General features: G+C 40.1%; 1 protein-coding gene across 9 annotated transcripts in view; it reads right to left on the bottom strand.

Moving 5' to 3' along the window:
• FAM13C (family with sequence similarity 13 member C) overlaps positions 1 to 25,164 on the bottom strand; it is a 136,714-nt gene that overhangs the window by 6,264 nt on the left and 105,286 nt on the right. For 8 of the 9 annotated variants that reach the window (XM_067710932.1, XM_067710927.1, XM_067710931.1 and 5 more), the window contains 6 exons: positions 19,741 to 19,951; positions 18,252 to 18,390; positions 13,284 to 13,365; positions 11,662 to 11,873; positions 1,652 to 1,747; positions 128 to 327 (listed from right to left, as the gene is read on the bottom strand). In XM_067710932.1, coding sequence (XP_067567033.1) covers positions 128 to 327; positions 1,652 to 1,747; positions 11,662 to 11,873; positions 13,284 to 13,365; positions 18,252 to 18,390; positions 19,741 to 19,951 — 940 coding nt within the window. The remainder of the gene's footprint in view (positions 1 to 127; positions 328 to 1,651; positions 1,748 to 11,661; positions 11,874 to 13,283; positions 13,366 to 18,251; positions 18,391 to 19,740; positions 19,952 to 25,164) is intronic. The other variant, XM_067710925.1, reaches the window with a different exon arrangement.

The following is a 25,164-nucleotide window of genomic DNA, read 5'->3' as shown; positions in this document are numbered from 1 at the left end:
TGCTTTCTGCTGGATAGCATTTTTTAGAGCGTGTACTAGCTCTTCTGCATTTTGTGTGTACGAACATATAATGTCCCCCAGACCAGAAGGAGTTAAAGGAGACTCCACACTGAGGAGTCACACTCACATGGTGGCCTCATGTAAATTGGACATGGAGAGAGCTGGTTGTTTGATTTCTTTCTTTTCATCTGGTAGCAGGAGCCTAACAGGCTCAGTCTCATTAGAGTAGGTGAGGTGGTCGCCAATAGGAAGGTGGGATGCTGGGTTTGGCAAAGAAAGTTGTTGGCTTCCCTGTGGACAGTCTTCATCAGAGTCTTCTTCCTCCTGCTTATCATAGGAAGAATTAAATAAAGTTACAAAATGCTAAGTGCCTCTTCAGGAGGCAAAACCAGGAAGGGGAACCATAAATAAACACAATGAAAACAGTAGATGATCCCTGTGCCTACTGGGAATCAAGAAGAAAGCAACCAAGAGGAACTCTTGCTCAGTTGCATCAAAAACTTGCAGAAGTTAATGAGCAAAGAAGCACCCATCCTGGGCTAAAATGCTCACCAAGTTCAGATCTCTCTGCTGGGCCAAAGCAGGCACAGACGTCTAGGATATGTTCCGATCTGGGCTGCATTGCCTAGTAATTCTTCCCTTTCACCCAGGCCTTCTGGGCCCCAGCTTTTAACAGTTATATGGGTTAGGATGAGATGGACCATAGACTTCTTTTGTCATCCAGTAATACCCCAAATCAGGTCCTGGTGTGGGCCACTTTCAGATACAGAGAATACTCAGATAATTGACAAATTCAGGGAAGAGCTCTATGAAGGCCAAAACAAAATCGAGTTACTGCTTAACCTGTTCAGGTAATGCTTATCACAACCAAAAGATTTTCTTGCAAGGAAATCTGAAAATCATACCCCATTTTAAATTATGCTTCCTTAATTGGAAAATTTCAAAGAGTATGAATCACTATTGTCTTTGTCTTTAGAGTTGTGAAAATATAAATGTACTAAAGTATACTTAAATTTGAATTTGTTAATATTTCTTTTAATATTGATATCTTGAGCAAGTGACTGTTCTAATATTGATGGAGTAGGATGTGTGGTGCTTTTCAAGTTCTGTATTCCCATAAATCATTCTTTATTAAAAGTAGTCTAACTCAGTTTCAGTATTCATATTTTCTATTGAAATAAATCTACTTATATCTTGCACAGAGATGGTAAAATGGTACCAAAAACAAATGCTGCATTATATCAAGGAACATACTATCAATTTTATTATTAAAGGAGAAGAATTAACAACACATAGACTAGAACAGCTCTGTTCTGTCTAGCTGTGTTGTTGTAAATTAGGTAATGCCAAACTAAAATCCATCAGTTGTTCTCCTCACCCAAGCAATGAAAGCAAGTGTAATAACTGGCTTCAAAGATAGAATTGCTATCTATTCCTGTTTCACAATAGTTTTAATTATCAGCCACTGTTAAGTATAGTACTAGAGTTGAGGGAGACCACGTTTCTACTTTGTGAAAAAACAACTGGCCTTGTTAGCAGCATATCTTGCAAAGAAGGCTCCTTTATAACTCTCATGGTGCTGCCTCCCTAACTAAACATCAATACAAAGCACAAGGACAGATTTCTAGTTAATGCAAACATCCCGACTTACAATTGTTGGAATAAGGGAAGGCGTGGACAAGATTTGCTTGATAATTCTGTATCTGTCATAAAGAGGCTTTATGAGGTTCTTGTCTTGCTTAGTTACCTGGAAAACATGAATAATTATTGTTCCTTTCTCGAACAAGAATGAAAACACATCAATGTTTTTAGCAGGCCAAAAAAAAAAAAAGTTTTGAAGCCTCTAAGGGATTACAATACTAAAATGCAACAGTAATCTTAAAAAGGTAAGTCATTTTTAAGACACCGTGTGAAGCACATGCCAATTTTCTTCTAGGAAAGTTTCTTAAATGATAGGTCCAAGTTTAGAAATACGTTTTTAAAGCTTACTGAAGGACTCCTCAATGTTTAAATGGTAAGGACCCTGTTTTTTAATTACTTCCTCATTCTTAAAAAACCAATGGGTGATCCAAGAGCTATTGATTTTTCTTCTGAAACATGTATTTTATCGGACTTTCAAGATCTTTCATATCTACAGACACCAGCCTTGTCCAGGTCTTCATCACTACATACTTGGATTATATGCTAGCTTACTGGATAAATCTGACATAAACTAAATATTTTGGATAAAACAGTTAACCTCTCTGAATTCTCAGTTTCCTACCTATACAACAAGTTGTATAGGTAGAGTTGGAGTTGAAGTTGGAGTTAAAAAGTTCCTTCCAACCAAAAAACTTCATAACCTCTTGTTTACTGATGTATTCTATTACCCTGCTGCTCTTTGACTCATCCCTAAGCACCATTTTTAACATGTCACAAAGTACATAAAATTTTAAACAGTTTCCTACTTATCTATTAATCATCTACCTACCTACCTATCCCAACCTATCTACCTCTCCAGCCAAAATGACCAAACTCCTCTGCTTGCCTTCATTTTCCTCCCTGATGTGTGTCCTGCATTAAGTTTTCTACATATTTACCACAAACAACCTCCTTTTCATTCTAGTCCAATGGTTCTCACTCAGCAGGTAGTGGGAAGGAAATGGTAGAAATAGCACATAGCATAATTGCCCAAGTGTCCTATCTGACTCTTCCTTCCAGATCCCCTCTGAGAATCTGAAGGAAAAGAAAATGACTCAAGCAGGTGTATTTTTTAAGCTTTCTAGTTATTCTCATGCTACCTTACCCCCATCCCAGTTGAGAAACATTCTGGCCCTTTTTTTTTTTTTTAACATCTTTATTGGAGTATAATTGCTTTACAATGGTGTGTTAATTTCTGCTTTATGACAAAGTGAATCAGTTATACGTATACATATGTTCCCATATCTCTTCCCTCTTCTGTCTCCCTCCCTCCCACTCTCCCTATCCCACCCCTCTAGGTGGTCACAAAGCACCGAGCTGATCTCCCTGTGCTATGCGGCTGCTTCCCACTAGCTATCTATTTTACTTTTGTTAGTGTATATATGTCCATGCCACTCTCTCACTTTGTCACAGCTTACCCTTTCCCCTCCCCGTATCCTCAAGTCCATTCTCTGTGTAGGTCTGTGTCTTTATTCCCGTCTTACCCCCTAGGTTCTTCATGACCTATTTTTTTTCTTAGATTCCATATATATGTGTTAGCATATGGTATTTGTTTTTCTCTTTCTGACTTACTTCACTCTGTATGACAGACTCTAGGTCCATCCACCTCACTACAAATAACTCAATTTTGTTTACAAAGCTACAGTAATCAAGACAGTATGGTACTGGCACAAAAACAAATACAGATCAATTTAACAGGATAGAAAGCCCAGAGATAAACCCACGCACATATGGTCACCTTATCTTTGATAAAGGAGGCAGGAATATACAGTGGAGAAAAGACAGCCTCTTCAATAAGTGGTGCTGGGAAAACTGGACAGCTACATGTAAAAGTATGAGATTAGATCACTCCCTAACACCATACACAAAAATAAGCTCAAAATGGATTAAAGACCTAAATGTAAGGCCAGAAACTATCAAACTCTTAGAGGAAAACACAGGCAGGACACTCTATGCCATAAATCACAGCAAGATCCTTTTTGACCCACCTCCTAGAGAAATGGAGATAAAAACAAAAATAAACAAATGGGACCTAATGAAACTTCAAAGCTTTTTCACAGCAAAGGAAACCATAAACAAGACCAAAAGACAACTCTCAGAATGGGAGAAAATATTTGCAAATGAAGCAACTGACAAAGGATTAATCTCCAAAATTTACAGGCAGGTCATGCAGCTCAATAACAAAAAAACAAACAACCCAATCCAAAAATGAGCAGAAGACCTAAATAGACATTTCTCCAAAGAACATATCCAGATTGCCAACAAACACATGAAAGAATGCTCAACATCATTAATCATTAGAGAAATGCAAATCAAAACTACAATGAGGTATCATCTCACACCAGTCAGAATGGCCATCATCAAAAAATCTACAAACAATAAATGCTGGAGAGGGTGTGGAGAAAAGGGAACACTTGCACTGCTGGTGGGAATGTAAATTGATATAGCCACTATGGAGAACAGTATGGAGGTTCCTTAAAAAACTACAAATAGAACTACTATACGACCCAGCAATCCCACTACTGGGCATATACCCTGAGAAAACCATAATTCAAAAAGAGTCGTGTACCAAAATGTTCATTGCAGCTCTATTTACAATAGCCAGGAGATGGAAGCAACCTAAGTGTCTGGCCCATATTGATCTTCCTTTTCTCTGAACTTCTCTGTGTCTCACTGTCTGGGCCTTAACTGTTTTCTGTGTTTCAGTTTTGTCTGCCCAAATAAATTATATCACATATTTCTTCAAGTTCTCACAGTACCCAATGTATCCCCTTTCCTACTACCCATCTAACAACCCAGCTTTATATGCAAAAGTAGTATAATTTTTAGAGGTCTTTTCTTTCAGTAGAAAGACCACCTCTCTCTGTAGAGCATTTTAAGTATTGGTTAAGTAACCCCAAGAGCCTTTCATTTTCTAGCTCAATCATTCCTTAAACATTTTCTTAGTCATGACACATTTTTACACAGAAAATAAAAAATTATTTCATATATTCCATGGGATTTTAATAGGTGACAAAGAAAAATAAATCTCTAAGTTCAGAAAATACTGAAATAATGTTTTTTATTCAGTATCTTATTGGGACTTATATTCCATAGAAAGCTCTTCAGAAAATGATGCATTTAACTATTATTGGCATCTCTATTACAGTTTGATTTTTTTGGTTTTATTTATTTTTACTATATTTTCTGGATTCTAGAAAAGCTAAATTTAGTCTTAGAAAAAGAGTGACCAAAAAGCAAGTTAGAATGATGAATGCCATTATAGAAAAGTTCCTTCCACAGATGCTAGATAAAAGTCGGGGTACACGTACAATGTATGGCACTCATCTTTCACTCTCATGATTCTATGATTTTACTTTTAGGATCATTATTAAAGTAATCCCCAAAGACAGATGTGAGGGTTCAATGGCCGTAAGTACAGGACTTCAATGCCATAAGTGCTTATCCTCAAATATATGTGCACAGGAAGGCATGCTGCCTGAAGAAGAAGGGTTAGTGGTGAGATTATGTGCCAGGAGCTGTCTTCTACTCAGGGGCCTATGGACACCAGCTATTATGAGGCCTGCAATGTCAATCTTCATGGTGGAAAATGAGTCAAGACGTAGGCTCTGCAGGATAGGTACCTCAAATCTAAGGGGCAGAAATACATTAGACTTTGCTGTTCCTCGGCCACTTTCTACTAAGAATCAGACCATTCTCTCCTCTTAATTCAATGGCTCTGTTTCTGAAGTGCATCCTCCCTCCCTAATTCTGCATATTGGTGGCTGACTATGGTATGTTAGCAGTATCTAACATGATTTTTATTTAAATGGAGAAAACAACGACTGTCTTGAATAACCTGAAAGAGCCAGAGAGAGATATCCAGCGCATGAATGGGTTGTCAGATTTTAAAGATAAATATAAGGAGGTAAACCCCAAAGCTAATTATCCCTACTTCCTGCTCCTCCATTTTATATGGCATCAGAAGAAATGTAACTTAAAGGAGGTTGAGCAAGAAGGGACTGTTCATAGAACAAAATTTGATATACTTTGTTGATAGCTTGACAATTCCGTCATGAAAAACTCCTGGCCCCCTATCCAGTAGGTTACTCGAATTATCAAGATCTGGAATAGTACCCCCCAAACAAGCTGGCTTTCCAAACAGAACTGCTGCTGAGTGGTCAGCCCAAGAGTTATTTCTTTCTAGGCCCTGGTCAGAAAGTTGTCTGGGGAAAAAACTGCCACAGCTTAAGTGCTTTTACCACCATGCTTGTTATCCGTTCTCCCCATGGCACTGGTCCCATGTATTCTTTCACAGTAAACCACGGAAACATAAAAATCAGTCGAACCGTCACCATAAACAAGCTCTCTCCTTGAGAGGGAGGTAAGACTGACATTCTCCTCTCTGGACAGTGAGTGATGAGACTCTATTACTCTTTAGCTTTAGGGACTCAGGTCTTGCCAAACTTTCCCTGTGTCTAAGCCTCCCCAGCCCCTCACTGAGGGAGAAAGTATATGTGGAACAAGTCTGAGAGCTTGAACTAACCAGTCAGTCCAACAACATGGGAAGTCAATAATGAACATAATCATACAAAGCAACTGCTGAAGAGAATGGCTTGGTCAATTCAGATTTCTAAGCATACTGCCAATTAATATTGGCCTTGAAAACAGAGGTCATGAGTTCAGATAACTGGCTTCAAGAATTACACACTTTTTAATTTGGAAAATTATGGAATCTCTGAACCTTAGATTCTTAATGTGCAAATTCTTAATATGCAGAATGAGGATTTTTAATTATCTTATGTAAATGTCCCTGGCACAGAGTCAGGCACACTAAATGTTATTTAAGCTATCAAACTAGTTGATTTGAGGTTACTATCAATGTTGTAAATTACTAATAAAGGAATACCATGGTGCTATCAAAGCATAAATTTTAAAGATAAAAAAATTGAGAAGCACTCTATGTCTTGATATAAAAAGCTATCTAGAATATGCAAAGTGAAAAATGGATACATAATTATGTAGCCTGCTACGTTTTTTCAAAAGGGGCAAATTAAGAATGTGTATTGATGCTTTCTTGTATATGCTTCATATAGAAACTCCAAAGGGACACCTAAAACATTCATAGCAATAGTTACACCTGCTTAGAGTGGGAGACCTCAGAACTGGAGCTGGCAGATGGGGTGGGAAGGAGTCTTTTTAATGTGTAACCTTTTATATTTTTTGAATATGTGAGAAAGTATTACCTATTCAGAAAATTAAATTTTTGTTAAAAAGGTAAGTAGAAGAACTTGACGGGGTCTTCCTTTTGGTGCATTTTACCTGTAAGTCTTCCCTCTCTCCAATGCACAACTACTCACTAATCAGTTATCAAATTTTTACTTGATTTAAAAAAATAAAATTAATTATTATGTTTTTTAAAAATCTGCTTTTCTACACGATGACCCAAAACCTATGGGAGGCAGCAAAAGCAGTACTAAGAGGGAAGTTTATGGCAATACAATCCCACCTCAAGAAACAAGAAACGTCTCAAACAGCCTAACCTTACGCCTAAAGCAATTAGAGAAAGAAGAACAAAAAAACCCCAAAGTTAGCAGAAGGAAAGAAATCATAAAGATCAGATCAATCAGAAATAAATGAAAAAGAAATGAAGGAAATGATAGCAAATATCAATAAAACTAAAAGCTGGTTCTTTGAGAAGATAAACAAAATTGATAAACCATTAGCCAGACTCATCAAGAAAAAAAGGGAGAAGATTCAAATCAACAGAATTAGAAATGAAAAGCAGTATGGAGGTTCCTTAAAAAACTTAAAAATAGGACTACCATACAACCCAGCAATCCCACTACTGGACATATCCCCTGAGAAAACCATAATTCAAAAAGAGTCATGTACCACAATGTTCACTGCAGCTCTGTTTACAATATCCAGGACATGGAAGCAACCTAAGTGTCCATTGACAGATGAATGAATAAAGAGGATGTGGCACATATATACAATGGAATATTACTCAGCCATAAAGAGAAATGTAATTGAGTTATTTGTAGTGAGGTGGATGGACCTAGAGACTGTCATACAGAGTGAAGTAAGTGAGAAAGAGAAAAATGCCATATGCTAACACACGTATATGGAATCTAAAAACAAACAAATCGTTTTGAAGAATCTAGGGGCAGGACAGGAATAAAGACACAGACGTAGAGAATGGACTTGAGGACATGGGGAGGGGGAAGGGTAAGCTGGGATGAAGTGAGAGTGGCATTGACTTACATATACTTCCAAATTGTAGAACAGATAGCTAGTGGGAAGCAGCTGCATAGCACAGGAAGATAAGCTCCGTGCTTTGTGACCACCTAGAAGGGTGGGATAGGGAGGGTGGGAGGGAGACGCAAGAGGGAGGGGATATGGGGATATATGTATATGTATAGCTGATTCACTTTGTTACAAAGCAGAAACTAACACATCACTGTAAAGCAATTATATTCCAATAAAGATGTTTAAAAAAAAAATCTGCTTTTCTCCTCAAAGATGCTGCAGTTAATGAAGGGCCAGAAGAAGTAACTGCCAATACTCACCCAGTTGGTAATCTGTGCTGTGCACCTGACTCCACCTACAGTTCTTGGAAAGGACAATAAAAAGGGGATATATGCCAGTACCAATTCAGGATTTTCAAAAGAAAAGGACATAAATAAGCACCACAATCAGACCTAGGGTTGATTCATTCATTTCCAGTGCTCAACGGATGCCCTGTGACCGAAAAGTGATTATCTCCAAAAATCATCCATAGATGGTGGAGGAAGAAGATTACTCGGTAGCAGTGTCTGAACTGACAAGGCAATGAGCTCTGACTAAACACTAAATGCAAAAATTTCAAGAGGCGTCATAACGAAGGTCTCTCTAGAAAAGGAATAACTTCATCTTGGAAGCTTAATATTTAATGCATTTTAAGCAGTAGAACAAAGACTCCAGATGAAAATCATCCATCAATTTGAGTTTAAAGAATTGGGACCTAATGAGATAATCTCAGATGTGAATAAGCTCACTGAGGAGCCAGGAATAATACTATTGTGGAAATTTTCAATCCTCCCTTTGCTTCTTCTGTGGCTTCTGGACTCCCCCTTAGGAACCACCTAATAGTTGCCTAGCCACTTCATGGTCGGCTGTGTTAAGCTCTCCCAGGAACAATACTGCAGCTTTAGATACTGAGACGTACGTGTTCTACTGCAGATGCTCTCCATTTAAAGGGCCTCACTTTAGCCTACTGCAGAGATAGGTTTATTTGAAGGGGCTTCTGACACTAAGCAGTTTAATGGCTATTTCTTTTAAAATAACAGAAATAAATTTCCGTTTAAATAAAGATGACTTCTAAAGAACTCAGAGTTTTTCTCTGACCTTCAGATTTTCACTTACATGTTTTTATTTGACGTGAATACCTCAGGAGGGTGATCGACCATCCCACTTTTCCCAGGACTGAGGCTTCTGGTGGGCCATGGAATTTTCAGTGCTAAAGTTAGAAAGTCTAGGGAAACCTGGGATGGTCGGTCACCCTATTCCTGAAAGATCTTAAAACAAACATGTCCAAAACAGACCTCCTGAGTTTTCACTCTCACCCTCAGTCTGCTTCTCCTCTAGTTTTTCCCCATCTCAGTAAATGGATCCATCTTCCTTTCCTTCACTCCCTACCATCCAACGATTCAGCACATCCTTTTGATTCTATATCCAAAATATACTTTGAATGTGTCTACTTCTTTCCATCTCCAACGCTACCATACTAGTCCAAGCCACCCATTTCATCTTCCCTTTTCCACTCTTTTCCCCTATGATTAATTCTCCATACAGCAATCAAAAAGATCTTTAAAGTGTAAATCACACCATGTCACTTTCACACTTACAACCATTCAACAGCTTCCCAATCCTCTCAGTGGCCTAAAAGGTCCTGTGTTATGTGCCCTGATCTATCTTTTCTGACTTCATCACATGCCATCCTGTGCTCCAGCCCTCAGACCTGAGAACTCCAACTACAAACAAGCTCTCCCTTCAAAGGCCTTCATACTCGCAGTTCCATCTAGAAGGCTCTTTGCTGCTCTCTTCGCCTGCTGATGCTTCTGCATTAAATGTCATCTTATTGGCCTTCCTAATCACCCTATATAAAATAGAAACCATCCATACTCATTATTTTCTATCATATCATTTGTTTCTTTGCACAGTACTTATACAAAATTTTAATGATTTTGTCTATTGAGTTATTTCTTGTTGTATCCCAACTCCCAGAAAAACACGAGCTCCGTGAAGGCGGTCACCCACATCACTTCTCTATCTTGTTTATTTTTTATATCCAGCATGGATCATAGTTCACAACACATCGTAGGCACTCAAATCTTTTTGCAAATGAATGATTGCCCACTGGTCACCAGGCATCTCCTTTTATTGTCACAATAATTATATAAATAGGTATTATCTGTATTTGATAGATGAGGAAGTTGAATATCAGAGAATTAGTTCACTTGCCAAGTGTGTATGATTAGAAAGTGTCTTGTTCAAGGACTGAGTCCTGCTCTAAGCTTATTATACCAGTCCCAACTCATCCCTCACTCCTTAGTCAACTGAGTAGAACACAGAATTAGGACTTGGGTGTTGACCAAGCTGCTTTTATAGACGTGGTCAAAGTAACTATAAAATACAGGAAAGACCATCAGAAGCACTGAAGGATGGAAAACCACAGATGTGCCTGACTATGTGTGTGTGTTTATACACACACACACACACAGAGAGAGAGAGAGAGAGAGAGAGAGAAGTTAGTTATCCACTGACTATCACAAAGTCTAGAATATTTGGGGGTGGGAGGAGGGGACAGGTTGGCTGAGTGGATGAAAACCACTAGTCACAACATATATTGGTTATTTTTAAGTTTAAAGGTATTTCATAAAGACAGAGGTAGCCAAGGACCCATTTCTACTTGTAGATCACGTGTAAAGGACTAGTCTGGGGGCATATGGTAAGCCTTTTGGGATTTGGTAAATGTTGCCACCTTATGATCAAGACTAGATAATGTACAATAGAACAGGTGAAGCCAGCATTCTCCTCAAGAAGACTTCATTTCAAAGTCAAACATGCTAGTTTGTTCTTTCATATATCCATTCACTCTGCCAACATTTATTCAATACTTACTTTGTACAGACACTAAGGATCATGAGCAATAAACAGCCTAAACTCTACTCAAGAAGTTTCAAGTACTATAATGAGAGACAGAAAATGGCACAGAGCATAGTTAGAGCTATGTTAAGGTAGCTACAGATTATTCAAGAAATGAAAGGCAACCACATCACTCAGAGTTCAGACAGGAAGGACTACAAGGAAGGTTCCTTGGCATAAGTAAAATGTTAAGCACAGATATGCAGGAGGAGGGATTAACCAGGTAAGTACTAAATACTAATTGCTTTCATCATCATTTTTGTAAAATATAATCTTTTCTTTGAGCTCCAGGCGCCCATATCCAAATGCATAATTGACAACTCTATCTGGGTATCTCACAAAGATTTCAAAGCCAAGATGTCTAAGCTGAAGTCTTTAGACATCTCACCTAACATTCCTCAAGAAACCCTACGTCTCTATTCTTATCATATAAAATACTAAACCACTTTCCTTACTAGTTATACCTCATCCCCGCTTTATTATTTCTTAATAAAACATACAGTAAAATGAGATTGTAATCCTAGTCTTGGGTTCATTTGCTAACTTATCAGGGGAAGTTGGGGAGAAAGGAATATGAAATGCCCTAGTGTCTTTACCATGCGTCTCCCACCAGCATGCGACACTGCAACCTCCAGAATGGCAATGCCCTAGGTCATAGCTAATAACCCACTAGGAACTCATCTGACTGAAAGTTCAGAGCCAGTCTCCTAAAGATATTTATGTGGTACCAAAGTGCTCTTACAAATTGGTCAAAATCACGATCTCAGTGGCACCATGTGGAGTGGTGGGGCCCTGTGAAGGTTGGCGAGGTACCTTAGAAACCTCCTGAGAAGGAAGCTGCTCTCTCTTCTCCTTCACGCATGTCAACACAGCATCTGGAGTCTCCTCTCCAGAGGAGCCTGGCTCAGGGCCCACAGCTTCCGGCTTCCCATTCTCTCGGGGGACTGCGGGTTGCTCGCAGGATGGATTTCTCGGTGGGCCTTTGGGAGCACTCCCTTGTTCTTCTGACAGCTTCAGCTTTAGTTCTAAGAGAGATGCCATGAGTTACCAGGAGCAGGGAGGACTCATTGGCCCTAATAAGAGCAGAGAGCCTTTCAGGAATTCCTTCCCTGATGCCAAGTGAGTGGAAATGAACAGTGCCGATGATGGTTCCCCAGATGTGAAAACAGAGGGCTCTTGAGGCTGGGATCTCATGGAGGTGAAGCATCACCTGTGGGAGTAACTCAGTGGTCTAGATTCCCGAGGAGGATTCCTGGAGGAAGACCAGTGGTACCTGGCCCCAAAGTTTTCACCTGTTATCTATCATGACGCCTGAGATTCTATACTCAAAGATTCATTTACTTGGGTTTTGAAAGTTGTGCAGCCATTAAGAGCCCCTGCAGAAATGCAAGTACTTCTGGAAGGCATTACACAGTGCAGACGTCTGAGGATACACAGGAGGGGTGGGGAAGGGGACATGGGAATGCCAGCCCCAACTTGACAGATTTCACAATTTTGTCTAATGCCAGTATTTAAAATCCAGAAATCACCATTATTGCAATGTGACTTTATATAAACCTACGTAATTAAAAATAAAAAGGCCACCTGGGACTTATCAAGAAATTAGATTTCAGAATATGCTAGGGGACTGCTCGTTTGAATGAGGCCATTTATATTGATTTCTCAATTGCATACATAGCTCATCTTCTCTGTTTGATGTTTGTTTTTTAGTTAGGCTCTGGCGTGGTGTTTAAACACCGCATATATTATAAACCTGCTACATCACTACACTTCAATACCACTGAATTAATATTCCTTTCAGTTCTTTATCACCATCCTTCTAGAAATCTGGAAAAACTCCCATGTCTCTAAGTATTGAAATAAAAAGTGTAGAGAGAGGAAGAAAATAAATTTTTATTGGTAAATAACCATCATCCCTTAAGATAGATTTTAGAGTTAATTAATACTCACACCACCATCTCCAGAGAGACAGAGAAAGAAGAACATTGGATTAGGAAGAAGGAGAACCAAGTTCTACTCCTAGGTCACCACCTCCCAGCTACGTCACCTTCCCCTCTCTTGACATAGATGTCCTCATCTGTGCAATGGGGTGTGTGGCATAAATGATTGCTCAGGCCTCTTCTGTTTCTAACAGACAAGAAGCCAATAACCCAGGGAAATGAATACTCCACATGTTGAAATGTTCCTGGCACTGAGGTGAATCATTCCACCTGGGAGTCTGGAGTTCCTCAGTCTCTTCACAAGGAGATGTATTAAATGGGATCAAACAATGAAGGGGACCCAGGACGCTTTATTTCAAGATGGGGCCTCTGATCTAGGCAGGAGACAAGCTTAAAGAGGGCACAGGTGGAAGAGAATCAAGAACTCCTTGGAGCACATTATCACGATTTTATCTGCTTCCTTCCTGAGAAAGGAGACCCTTGGCTGGCATTTACCTTTGAGCTGTTTACGACCTTTAGCCAAATCATTCATCCATTTCAGGACTTCAGGATTAGATGTCTTGTCACCATGTGAAGGCTGCAAGGGAGGGAAAAATGGGGATGGAAGGAGGTAAAGGGAGGGAGGGAGCGAAGAAAGAGAGAAAAGGAAAAACAAAATTTTAAACAGCTAAGGCACACGAAGGTAGTTCAGCAACATATAAAGCTGGGAGAGAGATTCAGGCGTGATACCTCCAGTTGATGGAGTTGCCTCTGAAAAACAGTGAACATTCTTGACCTCCTCCACTCTTTCATCCTTGCCATGGACACTGTTTCTAAACACACCTGGTCACCTAGCATTTTTTACATAGTCCTAACTATGTCAGTGCCCCCTACAGTCTAACCCTCAATCAGCTTGTGGGCTACCCATACCCAACACCCCATTGCCATGTCATTCTTTGTATCGATGTAGATGGCTCTACTGATACAAACCAGCGCTTCCTCCCTTGCCTCTGCTCATGACTTATGACCAAAACCTGCCTGGGGAACACTGATAAACTGGAAGCTTTAGCTCCTATCAGTCATATCCTCCAAGCTGAAGAAAGGAGACCCCAGGATCTCTAAAACCTGACAACAGTCTGAGAAGTCAGTATGTAAGGGGGATACCCAGATTTCACTGCTCTCCCTGTTTACAGACTCAGTATTCTACTGGGCTAGCATTAAAGTAGAAATTAACTATATGAGTATGGACTTGGGCAAATTATTTAGCCTCTCCATGCCTCAGTTTCATCTACCAAATGAGGATTATAATACCATCTCCCTCATACGGTTGCTGTGAGGGATGAATTAGTGAATATACGTAAAACACTGAAAAGAGTTCCAGGCACATGCTAAACACTATAGAGGTGTTAGCTAGAATTAAAAATATTGTTATTGTTATTATTACTGGCAGAGGTGATAGCAGTAGTAGTAGTAGTGGTTAACTACCAGACCTTCAAAGGAATGGTGAATAAGTCTTCACTAACAAACATACACGTAGGGGTATGTATGTCCTACCTAGTAGCTAATCCCACTTGGATGTGGCAATAAGAATATAGTTTTACTTTTAGAAGGATATGACTCCGTTCATACAAATCATTCACCTTAATTTCTGGATTTCTTTTCAGAGCCTAAAAGTAAATTTTCTACAGAAAGAGAAACTGGGAGAGAAGAATAGCCAAACATACCTAGCCTCCAGCCCCACAGGTCAGTAGGAAATTTCTTAAACAAGTTGAGGCCACCCTGGTAACTTAAATGGAGGCTCAAGAAGATTAGTGGTTACTTTGAATTGGGGATATACAAAGAGCTATATAAGCACGCTCAGGAAGACATCACAAACACTGTAATAGTAGCCAGAAACGTGTACAATGTTAGTGACAAGTCTAGTGGCTCTGCCATGTTTAAGAATCCATTAAATCCATATAACATCAGCAAGATGTTGGTGAGAGAGAGACACAGGGAGAGGAGTTTGCTCCTCTCAGGTTCGAAGGAAAAAACAGTGCTTGTGTAAGAGGATCATCAAATGTACATGGGATTAGATGTTTTAATTGTGAAACACAAGACATGGTTCTGTCACTTCTATAGTGATATAAAAACCATACAGTTTAAAATCAAGATGGAAAATAACACTGCGGGAAAATGACAGTGATTTTTCCCCTAGGGGAGCCCAGAAGGGAGACTCTGGTTTCCAGTAGGGAAGCCCTGGTTTCAGGACCATGGACAGTGACACAGAGGGCACACCTCCAAACTGCTGTGCCTGGTCCTACCCGTGGTCTGCTAGAATGATGCACTGCACTACTTCCCTGATATAACGTTTAGTACTTTGGCTTTGGGTAACAGTCTGGTTATATGAACAGTCAATGTTTTACATGTGATTTCTCGAAATCCTCACAGAATTCTTCACTCTGATCTGAAAACACATCTTGTTCTCTGGAACACATCTTTTTCACTGGATATGTTCCACACAGTTAATGCAATCTTCTGAAACACTGTTAAAAACAAAAATGAAAACCTAAGACCCTAAGCCAAGGACCATCAGAGAAGCTTTCACTACTGCAAACAGGACTTAAGAGAAATTTAAGGCTGAATTTTCTGACAAAATGTTTTAAAGCCTGAGATCATTTTCTGAAATGAATTTTGTATTTCTCTGCCCTTGGGCGAGCTTTCAAAAGAGGTTAAATCAAGCTCACAAGGACGGCAGCTCTCAGATCATATGGAAAGATTTTATATACGAGCTGTGGATCTTCAAGCCTTCTAACGTCTGAACTGTTTCAGTTTAATAGGCCCCAAGGACCATACACCCAAAAATTACACAGTGTAGATTTCGTTCAGTGTAATTAAAATGGAGCTCATGAGTCACATAACTGAGGGTACGACTGGACCAGATCTGTGGTCTGCCAAAGATGATTCAAAAGACACTTTAGAAAGATTTATGGATCAGGAATGAAAGGACCTATGTTGCTGTCTTGGCTACATCAATTCTTTGCTGTATGAACCTGGAGAGGTTACTTCCCTTCTCTGGGCCTCAGTTTCTTCAATGGTCAAATAAGAGAAGACTAACTGATCCCTTCTAATTCTAAGATTCTCTAATTCTACTGAAAGTGAACATCTGGCTGAAACAGCCTTTTCTAAGTCCATGAGTCTAACAATAGTTAAATGTAAAATCAACTGTAGGGAATAAATACAGTTCTGGATATGAAGTGAAATGGTTGCATTCAATAGAGAAGGAAAGATGTATATTATACCAGGGCATCAGACTAGCATGGAGGCCCAGCAGCTCGGATTCAAAAATGAGCAGCAGGTGCTATTAACCCCGTCGTCAGGTTGCCGGGAAGGAAAGCCATACACACAGCAACCAATTAAAGCCCATTAACATGTCAAACCTCTAACCACAGCCTGGCACCCAGACAGGAAGGGTGAGGGGAAGCCCTGTTTCCTGAGACGTGGAAGGTTCTGATTACTTCAAAGACTTTCATACACACAGAAGCAGTGACCATGAAGCCTTCTTCCTTTACTGCTCCCAAATTCATCCATCTGCATGTTTAAGTGTGCGGGCATGTGTCTACTCTGGCCCTAAAGCTTCTCCAGACAAAGGCAGAAGGTGCCAGGAGAAATTCTTTTCTAAAATACTCAGCTGCTGGGTGGCTGTTACAGTTGAGAAAAGTAATCCAGGGTCTGCAGCTGCAGGTAGAAAAATCCAATGGAAAATTAATGTCTATAATTTTCCTTTATTTTTTGACAAGGCAGAGGTTGCCATGGGATAGCCTATTCAAATATCACTCAAACAGACTAAAAAGTTAATAATATCTAAGACCACTTACTTCCTCTGTGCCGAAACTGTAAAAAGCATTATATATGCACGCCCTCCTTTAATACTCACAAACTTAAGAAGTCACTACTACTATTAACTCCACTTTACAGAATGGACAAACTGAGACTCAGAAAGATAAAGTAACAAGTCCAAAGTCACAGAGCTCCTAAGTGGCTGTGCAGATTCAAATCCAGACCAGTCTGATTCAAGAACTGCCAGATAAGAAATATTAATAGGCCCTGGGGATGGAGCCCCTGTTTCTCTACAGATTCCAATACGAGGGCATCACAGATCCAATAAAACTCCAGCAGCAAGTAAGGAAAATCAACTTCTCTCAGGCTATCTGGAGCTTTCAACTTGCAGTGGACACTTAATGAATTTTACTTGTACTTCTCCATTGCAAAAACTACTCATCCTTAACCACCCCAAGCCTGAGCTGATAGAACACAACCACCTTAAGAAGGTTGTAAGTCTTTGCTGGGCCTCCGTCTCCTTACCTGTAAAATGAAGGCCTGTACTCACAATGTGGAGAGCACCCTCCTACTCTATAAAAGACAGTAAGTAGTTGTGACTGCCTGACCTCAAGGAAGAGAAGAATCTTCCACACCTTAAGGTTGTCTTGAAAGCCAATCTGATTTTTCTTCCATTTTTAGCAAAGCTAAAACTCCCTCCGTAAAACCCCTCTTTTAGTGAATTTGAAGTCACTGTGGGCAACACAGGACAGGAAGAACAGGAGAGTGGAACATCACCTACTCTCACCTCCCTCCCCAGAACTTACCCACACTACAGGGACCTGCATGCAGATTGCCTCTGGACCAAGAGCTTACTGAGCCTTTAAATATTTTAAGATGTTTGAGACATTCCCTGGTCTCATTTATTTTAATAACAAGCTGCTCTGGACCCTCTGCCAAAGACCCAGTATCTTTGTGCAATTCTACATGGGTATGATTCTTCTCTATGCCACGGTCACCATTAGAGACAATAAATAAAACTAGCATTGGCCATCAGGACACTTACCTCTGACTCTATTGTTTCTTAAGTAAGAAAAGGAAAGGTTCATGATTGTAACACTGCAGTACCAGCAAGAAGGCTGCTGTCTCTCTGACAGGAAAGGATGGGATCAGGGTTTGTTCTTAAGAGTGGCCTGAATAGATGTCATGTGATAGGTCCTCACCCATCAACCAGAAAGTACTTTATTGTCAAAGACAACTCTCCCTCATTCTGTTCCACAATGAGAGATTCTGTCTTTTGAGTCCTTAATAGGTTCTTATCAAATACAAATGAGAAAAGGCTAAAGAAAAAATAAGACCATAATACAAAAGCTTTCCAAATTTTAGTCCTAGGAACACTAATGATAGGAAGGTTCCTCAGAAAAAAAAAAAAAGGAGAGATCAATAATCAAATCAGTTTAGAAATTAGAGTTGTAATTTGCTACTAGGAATTATCTTAGTAGAGATCAGCTAACAGCATGTGAGAACAAGACAGACCCAGGATGGAAACTTAGTTTATGATAGGTCCTGGGTTGGCCAATGGAAACTGAGCTGTCCCTTGGCACAGAAATGTACTCAAAAAGGAAGGACAGAAAAGCCCATGCATTTCTGACACAATCCACTCATTTCAAACCACAGGGTCCTTACCCGGTATTTCTTTTCTTGTTCAAATTTTTCTTCAAATTTCCGAATTTTCCGCTTCAGGCTCTGGATGTGCTTGGTGAGCTGGGTAATGGTCTGTGGCTCTTTGCCATCACCACAGCTGCACCGAGAAGAACTTCGGGGCCTGCAATGATTCCAGAGAGGGAAAGAATCATCAAAAACAGTACTATATATAAAAGAGGTAACTAATAAGGACTTACTGTATAGCACAGGGAACTCTACTCAATACTCTGTAATGGCCTATATGAGAAAAAGAATGTGAAAAAGAGTGGATAGATGTAAAACTGATTCACTTTGCTGTACAGCACATACTAATACAACATTATAAATCAACTATACTCCAATAAAAAAAATTTTAATGATATAAATTTTTAAAAAATGGTCTTCCAGTAAACACTGCTGCTGGTCTACAAACCAAGCTTCCTAGATTATCAGAGAAGTCCAGAGGCCAGCTCATTATTTGATGAGTCTACTATGGTAGCATCTGCTCATTACTGGAGATCCCTGATCACAGAACTCCATTATGGGCAAATGTCATCAGGGACTTTAGTCTACAGACGTCAGAATATTAGTCTAGGAAATGTATTTCCTAAAGCTTGGAGGATACCAATTTCAGACTAATGAGAGAGCCCTACTGTACCGTTATCCTCAATAAGTTGCATGAGCCCCACCTAAAAACAATTTCAAGGAAGATTCAGAAGAGTAGTTAACTCTTCTTTCTACGACAGAGCCTTTGTGAATCTAATCAAAGGAATGGACCCCCTCTCCAGAAAACGTGTTCACCTTCTCACCTGACACAATTTACAACAGTAATAATGCACTAAATCCCTCAAGTCCACCAGTAGACAGTCCATGAACCCTGGTCTAGATAAACTCATGAGTAACAGCAGGAGTTATTAAGGAGAAACTAGGAATTCCCTGCACGTATTTTTGGTCAAGGGAGACTCATTTTAGCTACGCATCAAAACTACTTACGCAACTTAAAAAAAAAGAACACATAGTTTCACATTTTTTTTGTCTAGGGAAGCTACTGCAAGCTACCACTTTTCTAGAATCTAAGAAGAAATTGAGATGTACGACTCACAAGCATTGCTACAATCCATCCATCGAGGCCACTGCTGGACATGGGAAGAATACTTAGGAGCTCATCGAAAATTCCTGGTACTTGCATGTACACAGACTTAGGATTCTGGTCATTTCACCAAAAATGTTCAGACACGTGAGCCGTAGGGCAGCCTGTGTCTCGAGACCATCTCCTCCTGATTCAGGAAGGCCTGAAACAGCATTCTTAACTAGAAAGTACTCTGATTTTTTGCCATTTATTGTTCAGGGCTTGCAGCTGCTTTTGGTAGGCATGTTTGCTCTATTTTAGACACACACTTCACTGAATTTATAAAAGTACTGGGTTGTACTGTAAATAGTATTTTAAAAAACTGCATGAAATGAAGACAAGAACAAAACAAGGTTTTCTTACATCATAAACTGCTGAGTGCTGGGTGGAGAAGGGGCTGATTCAGGGTCTAAGTTGAATCTCTGGCTTTGGCTAAAGATGGAGCATCGTGGTGACAGAAGCGGGTTGTCACCATCAGTGATGTGATAGAGCAGCCTGCTAGTCTCAACAGACTGGAGGTCTTCTGGTGCACTGTCCGCTTCACTCTGCACATCTTTGTGCACTGGCACAGGGTCTGAGGAAACAAGATAAATCATCGAGACTTAGAAGTGACAGAGGGCTGAGACTGTCATGTTCTTAAACAAAGATTATAAACATTCATTATAATGTCTTGCCTCTTTGTCATTTCTTCCTTCTGGGGATATGAAAGCCTTTCAATATTCTGTCATGTTCGTTCTCACGGAATCTGGACAGAAAATATTACAAAGCCAACACACACCAAAAGATGGAAACAGAGATTGTTTCGGTCTGAGTTACAGAAGTCAGCATGGTCCAAAACTACAAAAATCCTCTCTTTATTTCATATTATTTGCATATGTCAGAGAGTATCTAACAACATGTTAGAGTGAAAAAAAGAAAACAATTACATGGAACTGGAGAAAAAGATGATAGATTATGAGCGAGAATAGTTATAACAGAATTGCCAGTGAAGGAAGGGAGAGGAGGGTGTAGGGAGGAAAAGAGAAGAGAAAACAAAGGAGGAAGAGAGGGGTGAGGAGTCCCCAGATAGAAAATTACTCAGCACTCATTAAAAATGATGGAGAACTCAACATCAATATGGAGTGATGCTCTGAATATACTAACTGAAAACCACACATTTCAACGGAGAACAGTAATGATTCCATTTGCTATAAGCAGCATACATTTATGTCTACAAATAAATGCACTAAAAGATCAAAGAAGCTACACAGCAACTACAAAGCATGGTGGCATTAGGAAAGATTCTATTTCTTCTCCAAAATTTTATGTAGCATTTTATTTGGGACAAAAACAAAATCCAACAACAAAACCTGCTCTAAACCCTCTCCCCAGCCTGGCAGCTGTCTGCCTGAATTCTCACTGTGATCATTCCCCTTTTATATGAGCTCACTGGCTCCCCAACCAGGTCAGTCCAGAAAGTGGGCACCCCTGTGCTACAGAGGTGAGGGCAGGGGAATGAGAAACGTCGGGGCGCTGACTGACGGTGGCCAGAGTGACAGTCCCTCCATCCTGGCGTGCTGTACAGAGCTACTCAAGGAACAGCCAAAACCGTCTCAATTTTGCCCAGCAAACAAGTGAGGACGACCCAAGGCTTTCTCTTATTCTGACTACCCTAAAGAAAGAGGAAAACACACAGATTTTCTGGGTGAAGAAATGAATCTGAAAATACTGACAATCCACTTTTCCAAAATAACATTTATCACAATTTGGTACTGGATGAATCTTAATCAGGTTTAGAATGGCTCGAGCTGTCTAGAGCTTGAAATGCAATTTCCTTTGCGTAACATCAAAGTTCTGATTAGGTCCTTCTGTGTTTTCAGTTGGCTTCTCCCCTTTTGCGCTGTAGACTGGGAGGGTGGACAGTGCCTCCCATCAGGCCTTTGAAGCCGATGGACAGCACCTCTGTCAGCAGCGGAGGCTGGTCAGAAGCGGATGGGGTGAAGACTGGGGAAAGCTGGAGCCAGATGAATGTCAAAGCCCAGGCCCACAGGCAAGTGTGCTGGTGTGCCCGACACAGCTCGCCACAGGCAACACGCTGGCTAAGAATAATTTAGCCAGAAAACGCTGCCATGTGGTGGGAGCCCTAAGAAGAAACACGAATGATCGTTCCTAACCAGTAAACGACAGCATATACTAACAATGACCTTCAACACCCACCAGGAAGTGTCTGAGTCCCTCACCAAACCCTTTTCTTAAACCATTAGACTCTAAGAAGAAATGTATTTTATTCATGTTACCCTTTTCTGGGCAGCATCTTTTGGTAATAATGATGGGAAAGAAAAAGATCTTTAACAAGCACCTGGGACCAGCACATTTTTGTTGAAATTGTAAAGACTGGAGTCCTTCTCTTCAGCTCATCTGTGGTGCCAGGGTCAAAATTAAATCCTTTTAATTTTCCTTTTAATTTTAACTTTAACTTAATCCTTTTCATTTTCTCTTGGTGCTGTCTTATAATGACAAAATGCGGGCACTTGGGTTCCTAGCCATATGACTAATGTGGATGTAAGAGCTTAGCTTCAGAAACCCACAGAGACCTAAGACATGACTTCACAGAATCACAGGCCACTATGAACGCCATTGCAATAGTAACAGCAAACCTCCATTTACACGGCATCTGCTTTTTGTGGGCACTCAAAAAACCAGTGCTGCCTAACATCCTGACCTTTCTTCCCCCCAATTCACCACGAAAGGAAGCAGTGAGCCCGAAAGATCCCAAAGTGACCAGCTGAAAAGTGACAGTCAACCTAAGTGTCCATCGACAGATGAATGGATAAAGAAGATGTGGCACATATATACAACGGAATATTACTCAGCCATAAAAAGAAACGAAATTGAGTATTTGTAGTGAGGTGGATGGACCTAGAGTCTGTCATACAGAGTGAAGTAAGTCAGAAAGAGAAAAACAAATACCATATGCTAACACATAGATATGGAATCTAAAAAAAAAAAAAGAAAAGAAAAATGGTTATGGAAAACCAAGGGGCAGGACAGGAATAAAGATGCAGACATAGAGAATGGACTTGAGGACATGGGGAGGGGGAAGGGTAAGCTGGGACGAAGTGAGAGAGTGGCATTGACATATATACACTACCAAATGTAAAACAGATAGCTAGTGGGAAGCAGCCGCATAGCACAGGGAGATCAGCTCAGTACTTTGTGACCACCTAGAGGGGTGGGATAGGGAGGGTGGGAAGGAGACGCAAGAGGGAGGGGATATGGGGATATATGTATATGTATAGCTGATTCACTTTGTTATAAAGCAGAAACTAACACACCACTGTAAAGCAATTATACTCCAATAAAAGTGTTAGGGCTTCCCTGGTGGCGCAGTGGTTGAGAGTCTGCCTGCCGATGCAGCGGACACGGGTTCGTGCCCCGGTCCGGGAAGACCCCACATGCCGCGGAGCGGCTGGGCCCGTGAGCCATGGCCGCTGAGCCTGCGCGTCCGGAGCCTGTGCTCCGCAACGGGAGAGGCCACAACAGTGAGAGGCCTGCGTACAGCAAAAAAAAAAAAAAAAAAAAAAAATGTTAAAAAAACCCTGGTAATCTGGTAATGCCTGAGCTCTTTGTCTAAACTAACCATTTGAGTCGAGAAGTGGCTTAATTAAATCAGTGGGTGCATGCCTATGCGTGCGCACTTGTGTAGACAGGATTATTGAGATCTTTGCTCAGAAGAGACCAGGGTAGATTCAGAGCCAACCAGCGTTGCTGCCATCCTGGGAACAGAGCCCAGGCCACCACTTACAGACTCTGCTCCCCAACAGGGAGAAGCTTATGGCAATATTAAACTCGGGTGGCTTCTGATGGGACCCTGGGAGCACACTGCTTTTTCTTCCAAAGAAAGGCACAACTTGCCAGAGCCCATGCTGTGATGCACTATGCTTTAGAGGGAGGGCCTGGGAGCCAGGGCTCGGGGTGCTCATACTTTCTTGTGGGGCTCCAGCAAGTTCACTGACCTCTCTCTGTGTCCTTGTTTGGACCACCTGACAGGGCTGTGACAGGAAAGTCAAAGGAGATCTGCTGTACAACCTCATGCCTTTAGTTAGCAGTATTGTATTATACACGTAAAAAGTTGTTAGGAACGTACATCTCATGTTAAGTGTTCTTACCACAATAAAAAAAAATTGTTTTCTTTTATCCTTCTTTGTATTTTCTACAATTTCTGTAATGAATGTCTTAATTGTATAGGAAGAAAAAACCAATAAAAGTTAATATAAAAATTTGGGGAAAAAAATGCATTCCTCGGAAGAGAAGTGAGAAACAACCCCACGGGCAGAACAAGAGAGAACAAAGATTGTGAATTTGAATCTCAGGTCCACCACCTGTTAAGAGGCACTTGAGCAAAAATGGGCCTTTTTAAACCCCAGTTTCTTCATCTGTAAAATGGGGAGAATAAGACTAAGGGAGGCCTCTCCCTGCCTCTCAAGACTAAGGGAGGATGAAATAGGAAAACTGTATCCCCTACAAATTTTTGCCATATCCACATAAACCTATTTTTAATATATATGTGTATATGTATGTTATGTGTGTATATATGTGTTTATGTGTATATATATAATCTTAATTTCTTCGTTTTAAGTTCTTTTTTATTGAAGTATAGCTGATTTACAATGTTGTATTAGTTTAGGTGTACAGCAGTGATTCAGTTATTCTTTTTCAGATTCTTTTCCCATGCAGGTTATTACAAAATATTGAGTATAGTCCCCCGTGCTATACAGTAGTTCCTTGTTGTTTATCTATTTTATATATAGTAGTGTGTATATGTTACTCCCAAATTCCTAATTTATCTCTCCCCCCTTATAATATATATAAGATTATATATTAAATACAATCTTAATTTCAACCTACAGTTTTCCCAAATGTCAGCTTCATCTTAGGCAATAATGGCCAAGAAGTCATAAATTTGATGTGCTAGTTACATTCCTTCAACTAATACACATTAAAATAAATTCCTATTAAAACAACGTTCACCCATGCATCCTCTGTAGAGTATGGTTGGCGAAACATTGAGATAAGGCGCAGAAACTGCTAAATCGGTAACCATGAGAACCATCATTTTAACAATTATTAATATCAACATAAGGAAGTTGAATAGTATCTTCTCTTACTGACCACCAACTCCACCAGGAGTCCTTATGGGGTTAATGTGGGAAATGAGAACCAATACACTCTCAACATATTGTACCTCCTACCAGTTATTTATAAATAAGAATAATCATCATATCTAATACTTATGCAGTGAGTCACTATGTCCTCAAGCTTGTAATAAGAGTTTTTGCCAAGTATTTAATCTTCATAATAACCACAGGAGGCTGGGAGCAATGTGATCTGCGTTTTAATTTCAGGAGGGAAGGTGTTATGACTACGTGAGCTCCAGTCAGGGAGGGTTTGACCAATGCCCGTGGTAGAAGACTCCACATCTCCGACCTTGGAGGCCCAGAGAGTATTTCTAGCAGGCCACTCACTGAGCAATAGGGACCACAGCTTAGAGAAGTCATTATCATCAGGTGTGAAGGCCAGAGCCCACTTCTGACCTGGGTGCAACCCCAGCCAGGAACAGATGCTGTATTACAGCTGTTAAATGAATCAGTCAGATTTTAAAAAACATTTTTCTAATGTGAATTTTTAAGTGATTCAAATGTAAATCAACTATACTTCAATAAAAAAATTTAATTAAAAAGTAAATTAATAAATTAAGTGATTTAAAGTTTAAATAAATCTCTATCTGCAACCATTTGAGATGGACGG

The sequence above is a fragment of the Pseudorca crassidens genome, chromosome 16 (genome assembly GCF_039906515.1).
Source record: "Pseudorca crassidens isolate mPseCra1 chromosome 16, mPseCra1.hap1, whole genome shotgun sequence".
Classification (NCBI taxonomy): Eukaryota; Metazoa; Chordata; class Mammalia; order Artiodactyla; family Delphinidae; genus Pseudorca; species Pseudorca crassidens.
This window is presented reverse-complemented; position numbering and strand designations above follow the sequence as displayed.